General features: G+C 54.2%; 9 protein-coding genes across 9 annotated transcripts; 5 read left to right on the top strand and 4 right to left on the bottom strand.

The window, feature by feature from the left end:
• Nucleotides 1-617: 617 nt before the first annotated feature.
• MgGlgB1 (1,4-alpha-glucan-branching enzyme) lies at nt 618-3,079 on the top strand (the record flags this gene model as incomplete). The annotated part of the gene is made up of 3 exons (XM_003855356.1): nt 618-904; nt 964-2,957; nt 3,017-3,079. The coding sequence occupies 3 exons, from the start codon at nt 826-828 to the stop codon at nt 3,077-3,079; spliced, it is 2,136 nt and encodes a 711-aa protein (XP_003855404.1).
• Nucleotides 3,080-3,876: 797 nt separating this feature from the next.
• On the top strand, nt 3,877-5,407 carry MYCGRDRAFT_36524 (4-aminobutyrate aminotransferase; the record flags this gene model as incomplete). Its single annotated transcript, XM_003855357.1, has 2 exons — nt 3,877-4,995; nt 5,054-5,407. The coding sequence occupies 2 exons, from the start codon at nt 3,877-3,879 to the stop codon at nt 5,405-5,407; spliced, it is 1,473 nt and encodes a 490-aa protein (XP_003855405.1).
• A 706-nt stretch (nt 5,408-6,113) lies between these two features.
• On the top strand, nt 6,114-7,750 carry MYCGRDRAFT_68771 (uncharacterized protein; the record flags this gene model as incomplete). Its single annotated transcript, XM_003855358.1, has 1 exon — nt 6,114-7,750. One exon carries the CDS (start codon nt 6,305-6,307, stop codon nt 7,748-7,750), a length of 1,446 nt encoding a protein of 481 aa, XP_003855406.1.
• A 932-nt stretch (nt 7,751-8,682) lies between these two features.
• MYCGRDRAFT_55679 (uncharacterized protein) lies at nt 8,683-12,426 on the top strand (the record flags this gene model as incomplete). Its single annotated transcript, XM_003855359.1, has 3 exons — nt 8,683-9,055; nt 9,104-11,943; nt 12,002-12,426. The coding sequence occupies 3 exons, from the start codon at nt 8,857-8,859 to the stop codon at nt 12,353-12,355; spliced, it is 3,393 nt and encodes a 1,130-aa protein (XP_003855407.1).
• Nucleotides 12,427-13,219: 793 nt separating this feature from the next.
• On the bottom strand, nt 13,220-13,889 carry MYCGRDRAFT_68767 (uncharacterized protein; the record flags this gene model as incomplete). Its single annotated transcript, XM_003855033.1, has 3 exons — nt 13,220-13,724; nt 13,773-13,807; nt 13,856-13,889. The coding sequence occupies 3 exons, from the start codon at nt 13,877-13,879 to the stop codon at nt 13,409-13,411; spliced, it is 375 nt and encodes a 124-aa protein (XP_003855081.1).
• Nucleotides 13,890-14,068: 179 nt separating this feature from the next.
• On the top strand, nt 14,069-14,954 carry MYCGRDRAFT_103362 (uncharacterized protein; the record flags this gene model as incomplete). The annotated part of the gene is made up of 3 exons (XM_003855360.1): nt 14,069-14,211; nt 14,267-14,329; nt 14,385-14,954. The coding sequence occupies 3 exons, from the start codon at nt 14,088-14,090 to the stop codon at nt 14,708-14,710; spliced, it is 513 nt and encodes a 170-aa protein (XP_003855408.1).
• A 1,278-nt stretch (nt 14,955-16,232) lies between these two features.
• MYCGRDRAFT_90992 (uncharacterized protein) lies at nt 16,233-19,256 on the bottom strand (the record flags this gene model as incomplete). The annotated part of the gene is made up of 1 exon (XM_003855032.1): nt 16,233-19,256. The coding sequence occupies one exon, from the start codon at nt 19,254-19,256 to the stop codon at nt 16,233-16,235; it is 3,024 nt and encodes a 1,007-aa protein (XP_003855080.1).
• A 900-nt stretch (nt 19,257-20,156) lies between these two features.
• On the bottom strand, nt 20,157-22,344 carry MYCGRDRAFT_108203 (hypothetical conserved protein with signal peptide; the record flags this gene model as incomplete). The annotated part of the gene is made up of 1 exon (XM_003855031.1): nt 20,157-22,344. The coding sequence occupies one exon, from the start codon at nt 22,206-22,208 to the stop codon at nt 20,157-20,159; it is 2,052 nt and encodes a 683-aa protein (XP_003855079.1).
• A 442-nt stretch (nt 22,345-22,786) lies between these two features.
• On the bottom strand, nt 22,787-25,289 carry HDA2404 (histone deacetylase; the record flags this gene model as incomplete). The annotated part of the gene is made up of 3 exons (XM_003855030.1): nt 22,787-23,542; nt 23,604-23,715; nt 23,770-25,289. 3 exons carry the CDS (start codon nt 25,287-25,289, stop codon nt 22,787-22,789), a joined length of 2,388 nt encoding a protein of 795 aa, XP_003855078.1.
• Nucleotides 25,290-26,244: the final 955 nt, after the last annotated feature.

Genomic DNA, 26,244 nt, shown 5'->3' with positions numbered 1-26,244 from the left:
AACCTCGTACCTAGAAGTGGACAACTTTACCCCTTGTTTGCTTACCTTTCAAGACATGTCAAAGTCGTGGGACACGTCTTTCTTCTCACAGCAGGTCAGCAGCAGCCTTGTCTTTCGATCGAAGACGTTTTGCATGTCACGTCCTCAGGGTGAAAAACGCGGGAGTTGACTGACAGCGCAACAACCTGGAGAGGCCGACGTGTGTGCTTCTTCGGACCCTGCCTTTGGCCCCAGACGGAGCCTGCAGATGTGCTTGAGCCTCCCCTCCTCACCCAATGTGCTGCCGGCTCCACTTTCCCACCTGCAGCCCAGGGAGAGGGGTCGGCGTCAATAATGCCAATGCACCTGTCTTCTTTCATCTCGTCTCGTCTCGTCTCGTCTCTGCGCACGTCACCCAAAGCAGCAGTTACGCAGACGGCCGGCGACATGAGTGCTGGGTAAATTGCTGCTCAACCAATGTAAGGTACCCTTCCCTTCCTAGCGGATATTGGCAAGGTGCTCTTTTGGTGATGATTCTTCCAACGTTGAGCATTCGGCCGAATTATGACGATGCATTTCGTGGAGAAAGCTAATAGTTCTACCAGTTCCCCACCAATTCTCAGGTCCCTGGTCGTGGAGGAAGAGGAAGAATTGGGAACATGGATTTCCTTTAACACTGAACATCTTCCACTCCACCTTTATACACCAAACCTCACTCTTCCTCCACCCTGCATCCTCCTCGCATTGCCAATCTCGATTTACATGAGCGCGTCACAGCACTGAAGTCACTCCTCATCCACTTTTCAATCACAAGCGCAAACGCTACGACACATTGCTCCGCCCATCATGGACAAGCTGAACGAGGCCTCCGCCGACAGCGTCATGCAGAAACCGGCCAACGGTCAGGCCGCTAATGACGGCACTGGTAAGTCCGGGATCCCTCAAGCGGACACATCGCACTCTAACCATCTCCTCACCTCGCAGGTGTTGTCCAGCTCGATCCATGGCTCGAACCATATACCGCCGCCCTCAAATCCCGATTCGCCAAAGCACAGGACTGGATCAAGAAGATTGACAAGGCCGAAGGCGGTCTGGAGAAGTTCTCTCGCGGCTACGAAAAGTACGGCTTCACCGTCGCCGACGACCACACCATCACCTACCGCGAATGGGCACCCTTTGCGCTCCGAGCATTTCTCATTGGAGACTTCAACGGATGGGACAGAGACAGTCATGAGATGCAAAGAGATGCGTTCGGCGTGTGGGAGATCAAATTGCCCGCAGTCAATGGCCAACCCGCCATCCCACACGACAGCAAGATCAAGATCAGCATGGTGGTGCCGAATGACCACGCACGAGCAGAGAGGATACCAGCGTGGATCAAGCGTGTGACTCAGGACTTGAACGTCTCACCAGTCTACGATGCCCGCTTCTGGAACCCACCGCAAGCATACCAGTTCAAGAACGCACGTCCACCGAAGCCGCTCAGCGCGAGGGTGTACGAGGCACACGTGGGTATCTCGAGCCCGGATCCCAAGGTTGCTACCTACAAAGAGTTCACACAAAACACTCTGCCACGCATTCGCGATCTCGGATACAACACCATCCAGCTCATGGCCATCATGGAGCACGCGTACTACGCTTCGTTTGGCTACCAGATCAACTCCTTCTTCGCAGCTTCATCGCGTTACGGTCACCCAGATGACCTCAAAGAGTTGATTGACACCGCTCACGGAATGGGTATTACCGTGCTCCTCGATGTGGTGCATTCCCACGCCAGCAAGAACGTGCTCGACGGTCTGAACAAGTTCGACGGCAGCGATCACCTCTACTTCCATGAGGGTGCCCGCGGACAGCACGAGCTTTGGGACAGCAGACTCTTCAACTACGGCCATCATGAGGTCCTCCGCTTCCTTCTCTCCAACTTGCGATTTTGGATGGACGAGTACCGCTTTGATGGCTTCCGATTCGATGGTGTGACGAGCATGCTCTACACTCACCACGGCATTGGCACAGGTTTCAGCGGCGGCTACCACGAGTACTTCGGGCCAAACGTTGACGAGGACGGTGTCGTGTACCTCATGCTTGCGAACGAGATGCTGCACACGCTCTACCCGGATTGTATCACAATTGCGGAAGACGTGAGCGGAATGCCGGCATTGTGCATCAAGCTGAGTCTGGGCGGAATAGGATTCGACTACAGACTCGCCATGGCAGTACCAGATCTCTACATCAAGTGGCTGAAGGAGAAGCAGGACATCGACTGGGATATGGGCGCTCTGTGCTTCACTTTGACCAACCGCAGACATGGCGAGAAGACCATTGCTTACGCCGAGTCTCACGACCAAGCTCTCGTCGGCGACAAGACCCTCCTCTTCTGGCTCTGCGACGCACAAATGTACACCAACATGTCAAAGCTATCTGAGTTCACACCTGTCATCGAGCGTGGCATGGCTCTCCACAAGATGATCCGCCTCATCACACACGCTCTCGGCGGTGAAGCGTACCTCAACTTCGAGGGCAACGAGTTTGGACATCCCGAATGGCTCGACTTCCCTCGCGAAGGCAACAACAACAGCTTTCACTACGCTCGTCGCCAGTTCAATCTCGTCGAGGACAACCTCCTGCGATACCACTACCTCAACGACTTCGACAAGGCAATGCAGTGGACCGAGAACAAGTACGGCTGGCTGCACTCTCCTCAAGCGTACATCAGCTTGAAGAACGAGAGTGACAAGGTCATCGTGTTTGAGCGCGCGGGTCTGTTATGGATCTTCAACTTCCACCCGTCGAGCTCGTTCACGGACTACCGTGTCGGTGTCGAGCACGCAGGCACATATCGCGTGGTGCTAAACACGGATGACGAGAACTTCGGCGGCCTGGCGCGAATCGCAAACGACACGAGGCACTTCACGACGGACTTTGAGTGGAACGGGCGGAAGAACTTTCTGCAAGTTTACTTGCCGACGAGGACAGCAATGGTGAGTCTGATATATCGATTGACATGGTTCGAGGACTGGCATGCTAACACATCTCACAGGTCCTGGCTCTGGAAGAGACTCTGGATCCCAACTGGAAGTCGCACGTGTCCCTTGGTTTCTAGGAGAAGCTTACGATCAGGTCGTCATTTCCTTTATGATGTTCATTGTAGAGGCACGGGAGACATTCTAGCCTGGCGTTGAAGGAGAAAGGTTTTGGCATGCTTTTGAGTATATATTTCATGAAGTTAGCACTCATCTCGTGCTTGTTATGAACCACACCTGTCAGATTGCAAGTTTGCACTACGGAGAGCGTTGTTGCTGCTGTCCAGTTTGACATAGGGCGTGACTGTTGGCGGCGGTGTAATAAGAGAAATCGTTCGGTCGTCACACGCCAGGGCTCCCCCAGTACGCCTAAACTTCGCGGGTTTAATACTGCCTGAACGATAAGCCGATTGCCAGGGTACGATGTTGCCTTCGGACAAACGATCAGAATGCGCTTTCGGCAGGCGAGTTGCTGCCACCGATATTCTGAATTGATGTCGTTCATATGCCGTAGAAGTGTTTCTGCTACTCAAGTATCGATATCTCTGCATTCAGCAGTGACAGCCGAGCGCCGCAAGTGGCTTCCTATTCGGGAAAGTGACCCCTCAAAACTCAAAACCCTGGACAGCCCCACATTCACGCGATACGGGAAAGTGAGAGCTTTGAGCTGGTAAAGGTAAGGTTGTCCATGTTCACACGGCGACTTCTTTCTTGCTAAAACATTCTCCTCCTCCTCCTCTCTCTCTCACACACATTCTCGTAGAAACGCCAATCTACAATCACACATATCAACATGGCGTTGCTACTCAAGACCGCTGCACGACTGCAGCCCGCGATCCGCTCCTCATTCAGACATTCCACACCTCTCACCCGCACAATGGCAACCAAGACGCCCGCGCGCAATGCCAGCGCTGCCGCCGCAGTACAATCCGTCAAGTCGGCCGTTGGCCTCGAACAGCCACTCTTCCCCGGCGAGCCCGATGCTCCGACTGTTCGCACCGAAATTCCTGGTCCCATATCAAAAGAGGCGATCATTGCACTTGACAAAGTCTTCGACACACGGTCGTTGAACATGATGGCCAACTACCAGAACAGCTACGGAAACTACCTCGCGGATCTTGACGGCAACGTGTTGCTCGATGTATACGCTCAGATCGCATCGATCCCAATCGGATACAGCAACCCGGCCTTGCTCGCCGCTGCCACTTCCCCAGAGATGGCAAGCGCAATCATCAATCGTCCTGCGTTGGGAAACTTTCCACAGCATGACTGGGCGGAGATTCTGGAAACCGGCATGTTGAAGGTTGCTCCCAAGGGTTGCGACCAGGTCTTCACAGCTCAAGCTGGGTCCGATGCCAACGAGCTGGCATACAAGGCGGCCTTCATGTACAAGCGTCGCCAGCAGCGAGGTGGTCCAGATGTTGATTTCACTGCTGATGAGATCTCTTCGGCCATGAACAACCAATCTCCCGGTGCACCGAACATGTCGATCATGTCGTTCAAGACTGCATTCCACGGACGTCTCTTTGGCTCCCTATCCACCACGCGCTCCAAGCCGATTCACAAGCTTGACATCCCTGCCTTTGACTGGCCACAGGCTTCGTTCCCAGCTCTCAAGTACCCGCTTGAGGACCACGTTGAGGAGAACGCCCGAGAGGAGGCTCGCTGCCTTGCGGAAGTCGAGGAGATTCTGACAACCTTCCACTCGCCGCCAGCTGCTGTCGTTGTTGAGCCGATCCAGTCCGAGGGTGGTGACAACCACGCCAGCCCGGCTTTCTTCCAGGGTCTCCGAGAGGTGACTCGCAAGCACGATGTACTCCTGATCGTCGACGAGGTGCAGACTGGTGTTGGTGCTACTGGCAAGTTTTGGGCGCACGACCACTGGAATTTGCAGGATCCTCCGGACATGGTCACCTTCTCCAAGAAGGCGCAGACTGCGGGATACTACTTTGGCAACCCGGAGCTGAGGCCCAACAAGCCATACCGTCAATTCAATGTAAGGCTGCTCCCCTGGACATGAGATTGTCGAACCTCAAAGCTAATGATTGTGACAGACCTGGATGGGTGACCCTGCGCGCGCCATCCTCTTCCGCGCCATCATCGACGAAATCACCCGCCTCAACCTCGTCGAGAACACCGCCGTGACCGGTGACTACCTGTTCTCCGGTCTCGAGAACCTCGCCAAGAAGTACCCGGGCGAGATCCAGAACCTTCGTGGAAAGGGTCAGGGCACGTTCATCGCATGGGACTCTCCCCGACGTGACGAGGTGCTCAAGAAGGCAAAGTCCGTGGGCATCAACGTTGGAGGTTCCGGAGAAAAGGCCGTCCGACTCAGGCCGATGTTGATCTTCCAAAAGCATCACTCTGACATTTTCCTGGAGGGGATGGAGAAGATCTTCAAGTCGTGAAGTCGTGGACGGCATGGAGGATGATGGTGATTGCGTGAGGATGTTTCCTTGCTGAAAGTACTTTCAAGCGTTGCCGCTGGAGTTAGGGTTGCTCACTTACCTATCTTGAGACCGGTGAGTCGATAGGAAGAGCAAGGCGTTCATGGGTCGATAGTGTTGTCTGTCTTGAAAACGAGGCAGCGCTTTCCAAGCTTTCCATTTCCCGGGATATCAGCCTCATACAACGGTCGGTTGTGACTCGTGAGCCCCAAACTCTCGGACCAAGCTTTTTCAGGCGTGTTTCCTGCATTTCATGGTTCCAAGCTTGTTGTCCCAAGCCATGGTACCTTTTCTGGCCTTCCGTAATGGTTCGTCGTGGATAATTAATAGGACCCTCAACCACTACGAAGCTGGGTTATTCTCGTCCAAAGAGGATCCTTCTTGCGTTTGGCAGCCACTCCATTGGATCGTGCTTCTCTAAGGTATAGAAGTCTGTCAACTGGTAGGAAAGGAACACAGTCGCAAAGCCAAAGAGCGTTTGACCAACGACGATCGCCGGGCCACTCGGCACGCGGCACAGATCGTTGTTCACGCCGGACCGCGCCGCAGAACCGCCAAACCAGACGTCATGAACCGCGTCGTGCGTGTTTCTTGCGGTCATCATGGAACCGGAGCCAAAAGGGGTGTGGATGGAACAAGGCAGGGCTGAAAGAAAAGCCTCCGCGGCGGCTTGCGAACCACAAACCGGAAAATGACGGTCTGGAACGCGTAGTCTAACTGGGACATCGTCACTTCTACCTTGTTGATTGATTAAAGGTCCGTCGTCCCGTCTTGTTTCCCTTGTGGAGGACTTGAGGATCGTCCTTCCGCTAGCCAGCATCAACCCTGCTGCTTGTCATCCTCTGAGCTCCTACCAACATGGTCGGTAAACGAGCTCTCCCCTCCGGAGGAGCCCCCGAACGCAAGTCGTCAACCATCAGCGTCCGTCCCTCGAGTCGTGGAACAGTCGGCAACCGCAGAGACTTGGAAAGAGGAGCGAGCTATCACAGTGGCCGAGGTGATGGAAGTTTGAATGGTGATGTGAATGGCGATGCTAGACCTCGTCCTCGACTATGGCAGTTCAAAGATGCAGCTCGCACGGCGTTGGAGGACAAGAGAAGGAACGAGCTGAAGAAGGCGCTGTTGAACAATGTCAAGCGGGACGAGTTGGAGGTATACCGCAAGACGGACGAGGAGTTGAAAGAGATCAAGAACAAGGGCGTCAGGAAGTTTTACGAGGCACAGAATGAACGGCTGAATGACTGGTTGCACGTCGATGCGATTGTCATGGCTGTCGCGGACGATGTGCTGGAGTCGATGGATCCGGATCCTGATCGCGATGGAATCCGTGAACGGGGTGGTGGTATCCAAGATGTGTCGGGGCATATTGGAGAATTGCTGCCGCAGGAAGAGCAGGATAAACGAGCCAAGGCGGAGAAGAAGGCGCGATGGGCGATTAACATCAATGTCATCGCCAACATCATCCTGTTGATCGGCAAGATCGCCGCGGCGTTCAGCTCCGGCTCGCTGTCGTTGATCGCGTCGCTCGTTGACTCCGCGCTGGACTTGCTGTGTACGATCATCGTGTGGACGACCAATCGCCTCGTCGCCTGGCGTCTGAATGCTCTGCAGAGGAAGTTTCCAGTCGGCCGCAAACGCCTCGAGCCATTGGGCATCCTGGTGTTCAGCGTCCTCATGATCATCTCGTTCGCTCAGATCCTGCAGGAGTCCGTGGAGAAGATCATGCCGCTGAAGGGTAAAGCCGAGGCCCTGCCGCCTGTCGCCATCGCCGCTATGGCCACGACGGTCGTCGTCAAGGGTATCATCTGGTTCGGGTGTATCCCCATCAAGACGACGCAAGTCCAAGCTCTCGCTCAAGACTGCAAGACGGACGTCATCTTCAACACTCTCACGCTGGCCTTCCCTCTCATCGGCTCCGTCGCGGATGTGTGGTGGCTCGATCCAGTCGGAGCCGGTCTCCTATCCCTCTTCATCATCTACGACTGGGGTGCGACCTGCTTCGAGAACGTGACCCGTCTATCCGGCCAAGCGGCTGATCCGAACCTGGAGAAGAAACTCATGTACCTCGCGTACCGCTTCAGTCCGGTCGTGCAGGGGTTCAAGAGTGTCACGGCTTACCACGCGGGCGATGGCGTGTGGGTGGAGTACGATGTGCTGCTGGATCCGAAGACGGAACTGTTTCGAGCACATGATATTGCGGAGACGCTGCAGTATTGCTGTGAGGGCTTGGATGAAATCGACAGGGCCTTCGTTACTATGGATTATTCGACGAGTGGGCCTACCGGGCATGCGAATATCAATTAGGTTGGGAGAGTGAGGTGGGAGTGGGAAAAGTGTTGTTTGCATTGGATGGCATGAGCGAGGCGTTAGGCGGAGCTTCAGAGATCATTCTGCCCAAGAGTCTTTCACGAGATTCGATATTCACCATGGTAGATTCACTTCTGTTGCTGAGTTGCTGATAGCCCTCACTTCTGGTGAGTTGTGTGCCTCAGGCGTGCAAGGAAATAAGCTTTAGCGCCTGCCGCTTGAACGCATCATTAGCGCGCTCGGGCCCATAGCTTCTTCGGTGGCACGAACGACTGAGGGAAGCTCTCGACTTTCGATTGAACAACCACCTCATCTTCACTTTTCGAGGCATTGCACCCCACCATCCACACCTTACATCATACCGGACTCACAACGCAACAAAACTTCGTCAATAGCGCTTCATCACTTTGTTTCACGCGCACCTGTCGCGCCCAACAGCAACAATGGGTGACGATTTGCAGGAGCTCTTGCGCCGTTTGAAGGAAAACGCACCGCAAACACAGTCACAAGCTGGACCGCAGCCATCACAAAACACCGCTCCCCAGCAGTCCCTATGGGCTCAGCGTTCAGTCTCTTCGACCGCGGGGTTGACTTCACCACCAGCATACTCCAACATCATGCAGCCTGCTTCCGCCACTGGCTCGCCGGCACCTGACACCGACCGAACGAACAATCTGCTGAACTTGCTCAAGTTCAATGGACAGGCCGGTCAGCAGCAAGGCCAGTCCAGTCCAATGGCAAATCTTCAAAACGTTCAAGCCAACCGCCACTCGTCCGCTCAGTCGCCGAGCATACAATCACTACAAGGTCGCGACCAACGTCCACTGTCAGCTCACGGTCTCATGTCAAACCTCCAACGTCAGCCTTCAGCCAATATCAAGCAGTCACCTATGGTCGAGAAGTCCGACTCTCAACCGAACTCCGGTGCCAACCCACAAGATTTCCTGCTCGGATTGCTCTTGAAGCCGAAGGGACCAGCAACACAGCAAACGCAGCAGCAGGATGAGGCAAAAGCTGAGATCAGCAATACAGATGTGGACAACCTTACTCAGAGCTTCGCTGCGACGAAAGTCGACAATACACAGCGACAATTCGGCAGCCCGATGAGCAGCGGCAATGCGTTCGAAGCGCCACAAGCAAATCAAGCTGGCAGGTTCACATACGTGAACCCATTCAACGAGCTCCACACGTCCTCGCCCCTCAACCACGCACGTAGTCCCAAACCCGATGCCTCGAACGAGCCGAAGAAGATCGAAATTCTCAAGCATAGTCGCGACACTACATCCTCCCAACACGGCGAGGGTGGCGCACCGGAGGCCAAGATTCGCAAGCTTGGATCGAATGACACAGCCGGCACTGCACACCAGAGCGTTGCCGAAGTGCTTGAAGGAGTCGGCGAGCGGGTCGACAAGCAGGTGGAGAAGGCTCTCGCGGAAGCTACACAGCCCGCTCTCAAGGAGAACGATTTCAAGAAAGAGAACGCTCTCAAGAAGGAGAAGATAGACAATGGCAATGAGGCGGGCGACGTTCAGTCGAGCTGGGAGAGCGCAGAGGAAGAGATTTCCACTTCCATGGTCGAAGTGTACAGCCTGCCAATGAAGCCCTTCATCTCCGTCCAGATCAAGGCCGCGAGCACGAAGCGGCCCGCACGGCCAATGCGTCAAGACAACTACATGCAGATTGCCACGCTCAAGAAGGATTTTGACCAGATCGACCGCTCTCTCGCCACCGCAAGCCAGACGCATATAGTATATGCTCAGGTTGCGACCAAGAAGGACAACGGCGGTTTCAGGATCATTCGCCAAGACAGCGGCACGCACAAGCAAGTGTTCCGCTCAAGTGGTGAGCGCGTCTTCAACGTTCAGCTTTGCACCGTCGAACACGATGTCGAGACTGTACTTGGTACCGGTGTCAGCGGCTCCGTCTTCTGGACTTCTCTTGCCAAGTCTCGAGGAGACCTGTTCGCAGATGACGATGTCGAAGCCCAAGGCTTTGTCATGCCCGCCGTTCAAACTGTGGAAGAGAATACCTCTGGCTCACCTGTCAAGACCCGCGCGAAGATGAGCTCCCGCCACGTGGAATACTTTGCCATTGCGAGGGGCAAGCACATCTTCATCATAACTCCGGACAAGGTCAAGGAGGACGCTTACTGCTCCTCCGAGACTCGCAAGGTCGATAGTGAGAAGTATTTCGCTGATCACACTCTCAAGATCAACACTGGAAAGGCAGGAAAGGATTTCTGCTGGTCCGAGGACGACACGGTCATTGCGAGCCTCGATAAGAACGGGCGCTTCAAGTTTTGGGATGTTCGCGAGCTGACCACTCGTGCATGCGACCTGAATGAGGTCAAGCATGATCCTGTGGAGTTGGCTGAGCCGCTGTGGACGATGAATGCAGCGACCTCTGGCAGCAAGCCGGATGAGAAGCCATCGGTATCCTCGATCATGTTCCTTGATAAGGACAGGCCCATGACCAAGGGGTGTGCGCTCAGATATGTCATCATCGGCTTCAAGCAGAACCACATCCTTCAGCTGTGGGACCTTGGTCTCGGCAAGGCTGTTCAGGAGATTCGCCTTCCTCACGAAAAGGACAGCGATGGTATCTGCAGCATCAGCTACCATCCCACGACCTGCATCATTACAATCGGACATCCCACTCGGAACAGCATCTACTTCATCCATCTGAGTGCGCCAAAGTACAAGCTTCCGACCATGCCTCAAGCTCGATATATCAGCATGCTCGCTCAATCTGATCCTAGCCTCGCGAAGCCGGATAGTACCGCCATCATGAGTGGAATTCGAGAGTTCTCTTTCGCCCGGATCGGAGAACTGCGCAGTGTGGACATGCTTCGCGTTCCAGTCGAGAATGCTGGGGACAAGGGCACCCCCGAAGAGACGTTGTTCGAGTTGTACATTGTGCACTCCAAGGGTGTTGCGGGTGTTAGCATCAAACGCGAGGACTTAGGCTGGGATGCAGCGGGCAAGATGGTGAATCCGAAGGATGGTCTCAAGGAGGGTGTCATTGAGGTTACTGATCTTGTGCCTCCACAGAAGGCAGCGAGCGAGACGACCGGCACAACTGAGTCTCCTACGAAGCAAGCAACAAAGCAGGCCAGCGTCAAGAAGGCTGAGACTGCTAAGAGTGCAACGCCGACGAAGCCGGACATCAAGAAGGAGCCTGTCGCCACGCCTTCACCCGCTGCTGCCAACGGCGTTCCACGAGACTCCTTTACAGCGGCCCCATCGGTGTCTCTGCCATCGACATCGACCAACCCACCTCTCAACACTGCCGACTCCTACTCGCACGCCGCACAACGCTCGAAATCGCCGAACCAAGCTGTGCTTACTCCTGAAGCCTCCAGCAAGGCCATGGTAGCTCCCACATCGACCGCTATCGAGCCGACCGTCTCCTACGAGGGCATTGACGCTCGTATTGGCCAGCAATTTGAGTCGCTCTATCAGCGCCTGGATGCTGACAAGCGTGTCAATGATGCTGCCGCCGGCGCGAGGCAGGACGCACTTCTCCGTCTTGTATCGTCGACCCTCACGGAGAACGTGGATGCAAGCTTGAACAAGATCATCTCCGCACGCATCGAGCGCGACGTTGTACCGGCATTGACTGAGGTCACCGGTAAGGTGATTGATCGCAAGATTGCCGAGTCCCTTCCCAAGGAGTTGAACACCAGTGTCGCTGCTGCGATGAAGGCTCAGCTCTCAACTACCCTTCAATCCACTCTCAAGGACAAAGAGATCCAGCGTGCCATCTCTGACATTACTGGGAACCACGTCGCTGCCAAGGTGCAGGAGAGAGTCGATCAATTGTTGCAGAAGCAGCTTCCCGGCATGGCGACTCAAGCTTCTCAGAAGATGATCGCCGATCTTGAGAGCAGACTTGGCCAGCAGCAGCGTTCGGCCGAGGCTCAGCGCCAGCAGGACAATGCGAAGATCGAGGAGCTGTCGAATATTGTTCGCACGCTATCCGCCACGATGCAAGACATGGCCGCTAGCCAGACGGCTTTCCAGGAGCAGATTTTGAAGATGCAGCGCGAAAACAAGTCCGCTCCGCAGCCATCGGCAAACACTGGAAGTGATAGCGCTTCAGCTGAAGTTCAGGCCGAGCCAGAGGATCAGGATGTCGCTAGGATGACGCAGATGCTCATTGACGGTCGTTACGAAGAGGCCACCATTCAGGTAAGAAATTTTGTTTGTTTCCACGCGTACTGCCAACACCAGCTAACATTACCAACAGTGGATCTCCTCTGACCGTCAAGCCGAGGTATTCGACAAGCTCTTCGTCCGCGTCAACCCCAGCTACCTCACCACCGTCTCGCCACTGGTGGCCCTCACCGTGTCCGCCGCTGTTACCTCCAGCTTCGATACTTACGTGGAGCAGCGTCTCGAGTGGCTCGATCTCGTTCTCAAGCACATCGACGTGCGCGACAACGACATCCGCGATGTGGCGCCCAAGATCATGGATGTGATCGCTCAGCGTCTGCAGGGCGTGTACATGCAGATCTCGGAGACGACGCCGAATGATCCGACCTTGCGCACGGTCATGAGCCTCAACAAGAATGTGCAGGAGATTCGGAGGATCTGTCAATGACTGAAGTCGGCGAACCGGTTGGGACTGGGAGTGTGAAAGAAAAGCGATCTGGCAAGGTCGTCCAAGTGAGGGAGGCAATGGCATCAGCCCGCCGTTCGCGGTACAGTTAATGCGTCTTTTTTGCATCGGCCGCGGGTGCGCTTCTTGTGCAGAGTCAGAGCCACAGCAGCATGGGGCGTTCAAGCGACACGTGTAAAAGTAATAGCGAAAGGCTCCGGCCCTTTTGCCGCGAATCACATAATTTGCTTGCTACCTTCTCCAGTCTCAATTTCGGTTGTTGATATCTCCTCGAGGCTCCTCAGTTGGGATCTCCTTTTCGCGGCACGAAACACGATTCTCTCGCGTCCTTTTCGGGCAAGAGTCAGTACCGAGGACGGCCGGCAGGTTACCTTGAGGCCTCCTTCAATGTCCGGCCGAGGTACGTATGCGGCTAACGGGACAATCTGGATGGGTTCGGTATGGTCAACATGACTTCCTGCTAAGTTATCGGCACGACGAATAGGGTGTTCTGCTAAGTTATGGGCACGATTGATATGATGTCTTGGTCAGTTACCGGTACGGCTCAGAGGATGTCCCGGTACGATACCTGTATGGATGATGACCCGTCCTGCTAACTTACTGGTAGGTCTACCGGGATGGCTAAGAGGATGTCCTGCTAAGTTACCCGTACGGCCGAGAGGTTGACCCACTGACGATAGAATGTCTGGTTATGTTACCAAGACGGCTATTAGGACGTCCGGGTTACTTAGCTGTACGGTTCGAGAGCATGTCTGGTCAGATTACATGACCATGGTCCGCGAAGTTCATGTTACATCGGAATCGCATGCCGATACCTCTCACCGTGGGTCGAATTATCGCGGAGATGATGGCACCTTCTTATGATTCTCTATTGCTCCCTACTATGCCTGACCACAGCGCTTCGGACGAGTAATTTCCGCGTATTTCCATCGACAGCTCTTACACCCATCCTGCAAAACCCCCAAACGCCGACCATGCCCAATATCCTGCTGTACATGCAATTCCGCCGAGCAAGCGCTCTGCTTGTTCCCGACCTTAACCAGATAGAGGAGGTCCTGTATTCGCAACAGCCTTCCACTCCACCTTTCCAGCCACATCCTTGATCTCCTGCAATTTGCTACCCATCTGCACGACGCTGTATCGAATCATTCGCGGATCGAGACCTAGTGTTCGTCGGACGGTATGTTGTGTTCGTGCGCTCGAGTCGAATCGGAGGATGAAGTAGTGGCCTTCGTGGTAGGTAGCGCCCTGCTTCCGTGCAGGCTTCGGTAATGTGAAGGTTCCCCAGTTTGTGATGCCGCGCACAACGCCGCCGGCAGCGAGGACGATGTTACCGGTCGTTTTGGTGATTCTGCTGAAGGGTTAGTTGGTGGTTTTGTCGCGGGCGGAAGAGGCGGACTCTTTGATCTCGTTGACACTGCGGCCAGGGCGGACCTGCTATTGTCAGCGACTTATCACAATATCTCAGCTGACTCTTCATACCACGCCTATTAGTTCGTAAAGCATCGCGATGATCCAGGAGACAGTCAGGATGCGAATACTCAAAGTAGTCTCACGAAGCGAAGTCGTGAAGTCGGAGCCAAGAAATCTTATCGCCGGCGATAACCGGCGAATACCTACCTCGAGCATTGACAGCTCAGGATTCCCCTCTGTCTCTCACACACACTCACAACTCAGATCGGACGTCGAAATGGCACCTCCCTTGGTCAGCCGCATGTTCGCTCGCTCTGTCGCCTCTTCGACGTTCACCAAGTGCAGTCGGCCGCAGTACTTGCGCCTCCGAGCTCAGAAGCCTGCGTTCGCGCCAGCCGTTCGGAGCTTCACCGCAAGCGCGAAAGGTGGGACATGAGATGGATCAGGAAGCATTTGGGCAGCACACTGATTGATGCACAGCGTGGGAGAAGCGTTACACTGAGGATCACGAGTGGGTGGAGTTGGGCGAGGACGGCACAACTGGTACATGCGATTCACACCAACGATGACTTTCCGGCCGACTGACCCGACCATGCAGCCACGATTGGAATCTCCGAATACGCCGCGAAAGCCCTAGGAGATGTTGTCTTCGTCGAGCTTCCGACTGCCGATCTTGAAGTCACAGCAGGGTCCTCTATCGGAGCCGTCGAGTCTGTCAAATCCGCCTCCGATATCATGTCGCCCGTGAGCGGAGTCGTCCTCGAGGCCAACAGCGTGTTGGAGGACAAGCCTGCAACGATCAACAAGAGCCCGGAGGCGGACGGCTGGTTGGCGAAGATCAAGGTGTCCGCGGCCGACGAGATCAGTGCTCTGATGGACGGCGAGGCATACAAGAAGTTCACGGAGGAGGCTGATGATCACTGAGCTACACCTTTGGAGGATCGGAAATGGAAAGGAGAGCGATGTTACACTCAACGTGTCTACTTAAATGGAGGATGTACGCATCGGCGGGCGAAGAATGTGATGAAAGGATGCAACCCTGCCAACTGCAATTAGAAGGATGGATTCAGGTTGGGCTCCTCATCTGCTCCGTAAGTGATACGCTGAAGCAGACAACCAGTTCTCGCGGTACTCTCGATAATTGAACAGCGCGTTCGAGCGCCCCTGATAACAGCGGACCGACCGTTGTCTTTTCCGCAATTGCTCCGGACCCCTCAGTCGCCAGGGTGCCCATGCTAGGTTATTGCGAGCGCCCTATTCCACAAGACTCCATCTTGCTGACCTTGCAGGTCTAACACACGCTGCCTCGCGTTGTTCCCACCACGATGACGAAGGTGCCCGTCCAGGGCGTTTAGCCATCATATCCATGTTGATGGACGCCGTGAACGACAATGTCACAATTGGGTGTGCCGTCTGCTTTCAGACAGATGCAGACCCAGTTGCAAGCCAAGCAGGACGTAGGTAGGAGGGCGAAGAGGGTAACGATGTGGAGATGCATCGTTGTGATTTGCCGGTGGAGTCGCCCAGATTTGGAGGGAGGTGGATCGTGCTTCTGTCGCCTGACAATGGAGGGAGATGCGTAGTGCTCCGATTGATGCGTCGTATGAAGGCAGAGTAGGTCACGGGCGTAGTTTTTCGGTGGGGAAAGTGTCTCGCTTGAGATACGGCCAGCAGTAGGTTGGCATGTGCGTTGTATAAAGATGCCTGTAGGTGGAATCTGAGGTTGAAGCCGGAGAAGGCTGTACGACCGACGTGTACAAAGCATGGCGACATATGTGAGACGTGTCTGGCACCGCTCCCAAGGCAAAAGCAGCGATTGATGGCTTTACTGTATCCGTCCTCCGACAATCTTGTGTTTTCTTGCTTTGGTGGCCGTCGTTGAAATGCCCTTCTTCACTTTCTGGTATCGTAGGTAGGCTTTGGCACCTGTTGTCCTTGCAGCTCGGCGGATTCTGCGGTGGGAGCGACGACATACGCTGCGAACAGAGGACTGGAAGTCGGATGCCGGTGTCATGTCTCTCGCCTCTGTGCCTTTGTATTTCTCGGGATCGTTGTGTAGATTAGGTTGGACGAATGGGTTCAAGGTGACGCTGCGTTGTTAGGAGACCATGAACGATGAGGGTCAGTGCCATGCAGCAATCTTGCAAGATATTAGGAAGGTACAGGTGGAGAAGGTCACTGGGAAGGAGAAGGACATCATTTGTGTTCATGATATTCGTGAGCTTCGTAATACCTACTCTTGAAGGTCCTAATATACATCGTAATTCAGTTCGTACTTCGCTGGGCTCCGAGACCCAGATCCGCATGACCACTCTTTCTGATCGGAAATCAAAAAGTCCCATGCCCGTGCGAACCGCACTCGTTCTTCTCAGAAGCAGCTGATGCTGCTCCCGTACGTTGCAAGTGTCTGCACAGCTCGTGTGGGCGCTACCCGCTGACCACCTGTTCATCCACTCTGCTCGTACGCCTCGCACTCCGCAAGATGCTGAATCATGGACACCTCCACAATTTGCTTCGCCGCATCCACAGCTTTTTTCAGCTTTGCAATCGCCACGGGATCCTCCGTCTTCATGTCCTCGGTGTCCCTGAAGTGCGTGTCGAAGAAGGCCAGAATGTTGTCCGATGCCTCTTTGACGGTAATCTCGCATGCCTCCGCCCAGCTCTTGAGGATACCTTTGAAATCCTCGTGGGCAAAGTTCTGAACACTCTGGAAGGCAGAAATGTTGGGAGCGTCACCGCGGAGCTTGGAGGCAATGACATGCTCGCGAGCGCCGTGGATAAGGACCTGCTTGCGGGGACGCTTGCGTCTCGCTCCAGATGGGTTCTTCACGCCGCTCACTGGGGTGGAGTTGGCCTTGCTCACGAGTGAAGCTTCTTCCCACGTAGACTTCATGGCAGATGCCAGGTAGCTGTCGTCCGAATCAAGAGTCATAAGGTGGCGGACGTGGGAAATTGAGTCGTTCAAGTCATCGAACCGGCCATTCATCTCCTCCACCACCGCACGAGCAGTGCCATTCACGAACTTGTAGAACAGAGCCATATCCTTGCCCTGCGCGTCCTTCGAAATTTCCACGGCGACACGGAGTTGATCGAACGAGTTCTTGACGTTGGTGGCAAAGTCTTTCCGCAGCACTTCGACTTCATCGGTGAGCTTGTTGAAGCCCTGGGAAAGCTGGTTGGCGGAGAGGTCCAACAAAGCGGCGTTCCACTTGATGTCGCCGAGCTTCTTGTGGGCTATCCAGGTACCTCCGCGTTGGCACACAGCCTTGAAGGTCCCCGCGGGGACTTCGTCGCCCCACTTGCAGAGCAACTTCTGCGCATCGTACATCCAGCCCGGAAGAGAGTCCTTCACCACATTCGAAATATACGTGTCGAAAGCCGTCAAAACGTCGTCGACGAGCTTCTCGGCCGGCCGATGATATTTCTTGAGAGCTAGCTTGATCGTTCGACCGACATCGGCTTTGCGCTCAAGGTGAGACTTGAACAGAATGCCTTCAACTCCCATAAGCACGTTGGGAAGCCGAGTTGTAGCGAGCCCCTTCAGATTTTGGAGCTTCCCGAAAGTCGGCACACTAAACAGCTCCCTCCGCAACGAGGGCACGCCGGTGCCTAGCAGACTCAGACAAGGCGCATCGAGCGGCTCGTATCCAGCGACGTGGCGTTGATACTGCGTGTTGGAAAGGAAGCTGATACGAAGCTCTGGGGCGTTCTTCGACTTCTCAATGTTCTTGATCCTCGAGACCAAGCTCCGGTGGAGGGCCCGGCAGCGGATGTCAGTGCTGGTTTGCCGCTGCGATACTTCCGCCTGCTTCTTCCGGATGGCAAGTTTCGCGAGCTCATCGTCCAGCTGCGCAAATTTGTTATTGTCTCGGCCCCTCGCCGCGCGCTTCGCAACCTCGTTCTCCTTGATCTCAATAACGAGCAGACGAAGAGCCGCTTCAGCCTTATCCAGCCGAGCCTTCTCGTCGACTTCAAGATCATCCTTCTCGTCTTCCGTGTGCGGCTTCATATCGTCAATCATTGTGATGACCAGGCGGATGTTGTACATCTTGCCGAGCGAAATGCACACACGAATGAGGTGGTCCAGCGGAGAGTTCTGCTGAATTCGCTTGTAGGACAGGAAGATGAGAATGGTGCCGGCCTGTTTAAGATACCGCGTTGTGTTTCCGGCGACGATGAGGTTCTGGTCGTTGAAACCGGGAGTATCGGCGATCACCACCCCGGCGGTCAGGATTGGTACAGCTTGATGAACCACGACCTTCTGAAGAAGTGGCCATGGCGAAGGCCTCTGCTGGCCTTGCACCCTAGTCGGCCTCGACACCTGCTTGAGGATCCTGTGCAGCTCATTCTCGTCCTGAATGTCGTAGACCTCCTTTTCATCGTCACAAGCGTCTCTCAATTCCAAAAATTGATGCACGAGATCAATGAGATCGCCGCAGACCTCATCCTCGGTGTCGCCATTCTCCAAGCGGTCCTCGAAATAGGCGTGCGTCTCCGCTGGAGTGCGGAACTGCTTGTTGGAACAAAGTAGGTCGGTGAAGAAACCAACTGCGGTGTCGAACTTCTGCTTGAGCACCTCATCTTCGCTGTCGTCTAAGCTGTCTTCATCGGGTTCCACCAGCATAGCACGGATGTCGCCAAACGATGCGACGATGCTCCTCTCGATCTCGTCCACAGAATAGTAGATAGCGACAAGGCGGTACGGAGTAGTCTGGTCTTGTTGAGGAGCACAGTACTCGGCCGGGACGTATGTCCCGCGATCATCGCCGTCGTGCTCGAAAGCAGCCTTCTTTTGACTCAGCATTGAGTTAATTGCGGATGATTTGCCGCTTCCAGCCGGGCCCAGCACAGCGACAGGACCAATCTCAGGGTAGAATTCCGAGGGGTTCCTGCAGGCTGCAAGTCCACGGTCTCCACACACGACTGCCACTTCGTCATTCCTGTAGCCACCAGCCACGAGCTCCTCAAAGACGTTGATCACGAGGTCGCATGCCGTGGTAGCATCTTTCTCTGCCAGCTTGAAGGACGGATGGAAGATCGCGAGAAGAGGCAGAGGCTCTGCATTAATATTGTAGCCTGGTACGCGGCCCTCTTCGTCCAGAACCACGTTGTCCAGGCTATACGGGGCCGCAACGGCGTTGGAAGTTGTAGCAATACGCTTGGGAGCGTGCTTGTCGGTGTTTCGCTCGCTGGAATGCGGCTCCTCCGTAGATTGTACCTCCTCGCTGGTTTGTGGCTCCTCATCGGAGTGCGGCTCCTCGCTGAACTGCGGACCTTCGGCAGTCTGCTCAGCGTGCGCGCTATCCTGTCTAGAATGTGGAGCGGCCTGAATCTCCTCAACGAAGAGGGATGGAGTCTCGCTGCGTTCTCTGTCGACTCTGGTGCTCGATTCGCTCAGGCTGCGCTTGCGGCTCACTTGAATGTTGGAGTCAGATTCGACGCTGCGATCGCGGCTGCCAGTCGCTTCCATAGCTGGAGGTGGGCGAGTGACTAGCTCAAGTCGAGAGCGATGTAGATGAGGAGGCGTCGATGGTGGGGACAGATGAGCGATGTGCTGGAGGGTTGAAAGTGGTTGAAGGTAGTCCAAAGTGGTTGGAGGTAGAGTATGATGAGGGTTGTGGAGTGGTGTTGGATGAAGGAAGGTAGTGTTGGTCGAGGGTGAGATAGTGGTAGATATCTTGAAAGTGGAGCTCGAGTGAACGATGAGCAACTCTGGAAGCTTCGGTGTCGATTTAGCTTGTGAAAGCGTAAACTGACAGCTGACAGAATTCACGCAGGGTTCGCTTGATGCTGGACTCGCGCGGAGAATGTCGATGGCGATGGTGCAGCGGCAAAGATGCACCGAGAGTTGTGCGTCGATTCGGTGTCGCTTGAAGGCGCTGTAGTTCCTCTGGCGAGAATTGGACGCCAACAGGGGAGGTTGTGCAAAGCACACGCGGTAGTTGTGGAAGAGGAGGCAAGATTGCAAGTGTGAAGGAGTGGTGGAAAGTGCGGTAGAGGAAGAAGGTAGAAGAGAAGAGGAAGATGGTGCAGGTAGTGGTTGAGGTAGGCAGCACTTAGTGGCACAGACCACAGCGAATATGCGTGAATCTTGCATGTGAAAGTCTCAAGCATATGCGCTCGTCGCGGAGCATTCACCATCTACGTTGGCAGGGGCAAGTGCGCCATTCTTTGCGCAGTCTTGAACTCAAGCTCACGTGCGGGTCATGCGATGTCTCCTATACGGCATGTCCCATGAAAATTTTGCTTTGGAAGATGATGACGCTCTCGCCAAATCAGTCCCTTCAGTCCTGGACAGATCTGGTATTTCTGTTTATGGGTGGTGGCCTTGTCGAACTTCGTTCTAACAATCAAAAGGGTATATTGATGATCAACCAAACGCCAGCGCCCATGTGACAGCCGCAGTGACTAGCAGAGTTTTCCATACTGGCTGGATAAGCCCAGCGGCATCATTCTGATAGTACACCGCGCCCAAATAACTGCAAGTCAAGCTGCCGTTCTTGCTGCGCTTGCCATATCCAGCCTCCAGTCCACGACCAGGATATGGGCAGACGAAGCCCATCGCAGCAGGACAGCTCTGCATCAAGCTGTAGCAGAGATCCTCACACGGCAGAATCTCCTTGTACGGACCAGGTTGGATGACCTCATCAATCAAGCCATTGCGAGATCGATTCGTAGCAACGTTCGATAGGTAGGTCTGAGAGAAAGCGTTGCTGCCTTGCACAGTCGGCGCATCTGGCATCGGTACATAGTTGGAGTTCAGAAAATCGGAATCAAGCATGGTGTCGTTGTTGAAGAAAGGCTGCCCAACATTTCGAACCTGCAGGAAAGCATCCTCGCTGGAAAAATCCTCGCACCGGGGAATGGAAACGGCGCAAAGCCATTCTTTGTACGCAGCTGCACAATTCGTGCAATTCTTGGCGAGCGAGTATTGCGATTCCGACGTTGTGTTGCAAGGGATCTGAGCCAGTGTCCAGTTGAAGGGCGCCCACCACGTCGTAGTATGATTTTCGTAGAAACGCTGCAAATCCTCGAATGTTGGCATCGTTTTGGGATTGCTTGGTACTGCGTATGCAACCTCATCGCAGAAAGACATGTTGAATAGCAGTTGGCAATTGCCATCTGACTTGGTGGAGAAGGGCACAGGTTGCCAGACCTTACCGCCTCCGCCAACGACGCCGTCTCCAGATGCAGTAGAGTTTCCTTCGATAGCCAGGAATGCTCGATATTCACTCGAACTGTTGAGGTTTGTGACGTAAAATTGTTCCTTGGGTTTGTTGCCCAGACCTCGAGTGATCATTCCCATCTGGACATGCGTTCCGTTGCCTTGCAGGTCCGTTTGCGAGGCCTGAATCTGGTTGTTTCCTTTGACAAAAGTCTCTAGTCCACAAAATGAATTCTCCATGCCCCGAAGGCCGGTGAGGTTCGCATCCGAAGCAAAGATAATGAACGGGGCTGTCAGGTTCATCCACTGTTGATAGACCGAATCGGACGAGTCGGCCGAAGTAAGGTTATCGGTCACCAAGAGTGCAGAGTCGTAATCAGTGTCGACCAGATGTAAGAACGGACCTGTCGTATTGACAGAGTAGAAGTAGTCGTCTATCGAAGCGGCCAGCGTGTATGTCCACGATCCCACAAAGCCGTCTGGCAGTGCTGGCGCAGATACTGCCATGTTCCAAGTTCCGGTCGCGTTCGGCACAGACGCATTCACGAAGCCAGAATCGAAAGGATAGATCGCTTGTGTTTGATTGCTGACACCGGGTCCTATGCTCGTGGAGTCAGCCGAGTTGGCCACGTAAAGTGTCAGCTGTGGTGGCGCAGCGCTCTGAGTTCCAGTGCCATTCCACGTAGGCTGCATGCAGACATTCGCCGAGATGAAAATCGTCCTGTCTGACTCGGTATCTTGACGAGCTTCAAGTCCTTCAGCACTGCGCTTCTTGAGTTCGGCATGCTTCGGCTTGATAGGACCAGTAGTCCGTCGGTCCAGAGTGCCAGGTAGCCCTTTCCCACTTTCAGTATGATTGCCGATCAGGAACCGGTTTGGAAATTCCAAAAGAGTTGTATTGCCCGCACTCAAGTCGTATCGCGTTGCTATGTTGTTGCCTCGAATCGTTTCTGTCTGCAAAGCTCTTCTACTGTGTGTGATTTCATCCTTTTGTGCGTCGTTTTGTGCATCTTCTCCTTCATGCTCGGGGTCCAGCCTCAATTGAACGATTGGATCCACGGAATCCTCCCATTGGACCAGGTGCTGCTCTCCCTCGATTGTTCTCAACTCTCCAGTACCATCGTGTGGGAGCTCGGCGGCGTATGCGAAATGCGGTGAAGCGAGGGAGTAGTATACCAGGGCCAGCAATGCGAGTGCGGTCACAGATGCGATCAGTCGTGTTTGCAGCGGCGTGAACTTAGGGCATTGGATGAGCATCGCTGAGGAGTCGGCGGCGTGCAGCGCCAGGCGCCGCGATTATCCTGTGTTCGCCAGCGTTGCGAGGCGTGAAAGGAACGCGGTGTTTCAGGGATCGAACAATCCAGGCTCAAGACTTGGGAAGCCTTTCTCTTGTGTCTAAGAACGAGCGACGGAAGGGAGCGACGAGTGAGGTGACGCGCGCCTCGCCTCAAGGGTCCAGGACCGGCCCGCAGTCAGCTGACATTCAAGTGAAGTGGCTTCCCTATGCCCGTCAGTCAAGACATTCGTCTTACCAGGTCGCAACTACAACGGGACATCGAGAAATCTGTCGGATCCATCTCGATGCGACGGTCGACCGAGTTCGCCTCGCATAAGTGCAAGTTCCGAATATTGTGCATTTCAACTACGGTCACTGTACAGGAGGATCTATAGCGCCAGGAGTGATTAATATGCTCTTATTGGACGTGTGGCAAGCTCTGCATTCGGTGAGCCGCTATCCCCCAATGTGCCCTGCTCTCAAGATCTACCATCGATCCTCGTTGCAGAAGGCCGTTGCCTGCTGTTGGGATAAATCAAAGTTCCGCCGCTACGGAGCTTCATCGATCATGCGGTGGTCGCGATGCAAAGTTGCCCATCGGCGGCAATCCGCTCGGACTTGTCCCTCCATTGGACATTCTGGATGGCTCCATCGCCGCCGCACTGTTGCGGGCTGCAGGAGCGAAGTTGCCAACAGGCGGCAGCCTGCTTGGACTGAGGACTTGCGGTTCTGCTTCCACAACCTCCATCGGCGCTGTTCTTCTCCACTCCTCAGTCTCCGTAAGCAGGCAGTCGAAAACGGCTTTCCGCTGCTCCTTGAGCATGTCGCTGATGCACAGCTCTTGACTCCGGATCACTCTCCCGAAACGCTTTTTTGGCTTTCTGTAGTATTCGGTCTCGAAGTAGTTGTGTTGATCGGCCACAAACACGAGAGATGTGGCGTAGTACCAGCCGGGCAGGTAGTCGTTGGTGGGCGACTTGCAGGACATGAGCGGAACGTCTTCCACAAATGAGATGGCTTTCGTAATCATCTTTTGCGCGCGATCTTCATGACGCTTGATGAAGTTGAGGATTGCTCCATGGCCGGTGTTTGTGCCCATCAGGAACACGTGCGTAGGGTCATCGAGCTCGATGTAGTTCTCCCACACGTACGTCAAAAGCTCCGTCGCCTCGGCGATTCGGGCTTCTGTAGACTCGCTCTCCTTGTGTTCCTGGTTGGTGGAGTCGTACTCGGCGATGTGCTTGGGGAGATTGACATCGATGACTCCAAACTTGTGCTTGATAGCCTCATCGACGTACGTCTTTACGAAATCAGTCTTTGGTCACGTCAGCGATCTGTCTGCTCATGGCAGCAGAGTCAACTTCGGGACCACTTACCAGCCAAGTATTGTGAAGCTCGACCTTGCCTGTCCGAGGGTCTGGCGATGCGATCATCTCCGGTGGATCGTGAAGGATGACCAGGAGAGGTCGCTCCTTGCCAAACTCCCTTCTATGACCTGTCAGCATGCGGAGATGTCTTCCGGGAGTCCGCTGGAGTACTCACGTTGCCAGGACTTGGTTCTCAAACTCCTTCGCCAAGCGCTCGCGGTGAACATACAGCGGAGTCATGCCGTAGTCGGTGAACATTGTGTCCGCCTGCCATCTTCGAACCACATTGTGCATGCGCTCGCCCTCAGGAGGCCCAGGCAACATCGATGCGGGGTCCTTGGGATGCAACGATGCCCAAAATCTGCTCTGCTGTCGAAGCACCTGCTTCACATCATCGATACCGCTCCTGCTTGCAGCTAGATCTTCCAGACGGTCGGGAGGCTCTCCCATCATCGTTCGCCCGACCGCGCACGATGAACGCGCAATCGCGTCCAGGTTATAGCCACCTTCGAGACAGACGGCCATCTTGCCTTTGGCGAGTGACATGAGCATATGTGTCATGTGCGCATATCCGGCGGGCGTGACCTTGCAGCCACCGAGCATGTCTCCCTCGGCAGCATCGAATCCAGCAGCGATGATCACGAGATCGGGATTGAACTCGGTGGCAATCGGCATGACGACCTGCTGAAAGGCGTAGACGTAATCTGCATCCCCCATACCCATCTTGGACCACGGGATGTTGACATTCTTGCCCAGTCCGGCGCCCTCACCGCAGTGGAGGTGGTCTCCATACGAGACTCTGTCATCGCGATACGACTTCTCCGGATAGAAGGTGCCCTTCTTGTGCACATGCAGTGAAATGTACAGGACATTGGGATCGCTGTAATTTGCCTGCTGGATTCCATTGCCGTGATGCACGTCCCAGTCGAGGATCAACACTTTTCTGCACTTGTCGCCGAACTCTTTTTGGCAGACTTTCGTCGCGATGCTGACGTTGTCGTAGAAGCAAAAGCCCTTGGCGTCTTCTCTCTCCGCGTGGTGACCTGGGGGACGAATAACGGCAAACACGTTCTTGACTTTCCCCATGATGATGGCTCGGCAGGCTTCGATTGCGCCACCAGCAGACAAACCAGCGCAGTATGGCGTGCTGGTGGACAGGTAGACCGAGTCGAGGCGATGAGGGGGATGTTGTAGTTCGTCACGCAGCTCATCTGGTTCTTTCCTACTCAAACTCTGCACCCAATTCCAGTGATTCTCCGTGTGGACCAAGCAGACTTCGTCCTTAGTGACCATGCGTGTGTCGATACGGCCCATGTAGTATCCGCTAGGAGGCCCGACCTCGGATTGTCGCCATACCAATCCCGCGTTGACGAAGGCTTCGAAGATCGCATGGATTCTTCTAGGGTCCTCAGGATGCAGGTCCTCTTCAGGTTCCGACTCGACGTGAAAACGCATGCGGACATCATAGATGAGGCCGGTCTGCGCAGAAGCGTATGGTAAAGCGTCGAATTTGGGTTCACGCGGCCCATCCTTGCGCACAAAAATTGTGAAGTCGTCTGGTTCCCTTTTCAGGCCGGCGCCTTTCAGGGGAGGCGTGGCTCTCGAGCCGTCTGAGAATGGTGCTTTCGGATATGGGCCAAGACCTGGCTTCTTGAACGCTTGATCGTTTGCGCCAAACACCTCCGTGGACTGCATCACTTCGCCGTCGTCCATCAAAACGTCATCGTCGACCGCCTGCCGGTCCATTGGACCAAATGACAAGCTCGCAAGGCTAGCCGACTCACTATGACCAGCTGCTCATGCCTGGGCGAAGGAGAAGTTTGTGCGAGAGCTGTAGAGTGAAGTCAGTGTCGGGTTTGAAGGGTAAACGAAGCAGGGCGGTGATCAAGATTCGTGTCGATGCAGTCAATGGCTAGGGTAAAGTGGGAGTCTTAGTGGTCGTGAATTAGCAGCAGCTTAACTTACCGTGTCGCGGAAACTCTCGTAATAACGCGTCGAGCACCGTGACGAGTCTACGGCTTGTGCAGATGGATGAACTGCGCGTGCGCCGTGTGGAAGTGTGAGTGAGATGTGGAAGTAATAAGTTGTTTGTTAAGTAAAGTAAGAAGCTTAGAGGTAGTTATTTAGATCGCGAATTTGCGCTAGTGATAAGTGCTCCCGTATTATGTAAGCTTTGTCCCGCGCTCATGACTTTGCTGCTTATGTAATTGTCTCTATTAATTAAGCGCGAAGTAGTATTATCTTAATAAGAATAGCTAATATATATTAGAAGTAGACTAGTTAGCTTAGAGTAAGACTTTAACTCTCTATTAGTTAGAATAGAGAGGCTTCCTTTAAAGTAACGATAGGTACTTAGAAACTAGAAGAACTACTTATAATCTAATACTTCTTTAAAAGCCGATCTTATACTTAGATTTGTTAGGTTAAATTAAGGCAATTCTACTAACAGAATAACAACGACGAATTTAAGTAGGGCCTCTTAGTTAATCTGAATGTCTACCCTTAAAAAGACAGCCCGGTAACCGGAAAATAATAATTGTTTGTCCTTTATATTCCCGTTCGAGCTACGGCGGACTATATCGTAAAGTGCCGAGAGCTTGGCCTAAGTAGTAGTACTTTACTTAACCTCACTCTTGGAAACAAACTCTCG

This window comes from Zymoseptoria tritici, chromosome 2 (assembly GCF_000219625.1).
Source record: "Zymoseptoria tritici IPO323 chromosome 2, whole genome shotgun sequence".
Classification (NCBI taxonomy): Eukaryota; Fungi; Ascomycota; class Dothideomycetes; order Mycosphaerellales; family Mycosphaerellaceae; genus Zymoseptoria; species Zymoseptoria tritici.
This window is presented reverse-complemented; position numbering and strand designations above follow the sequence as displayed.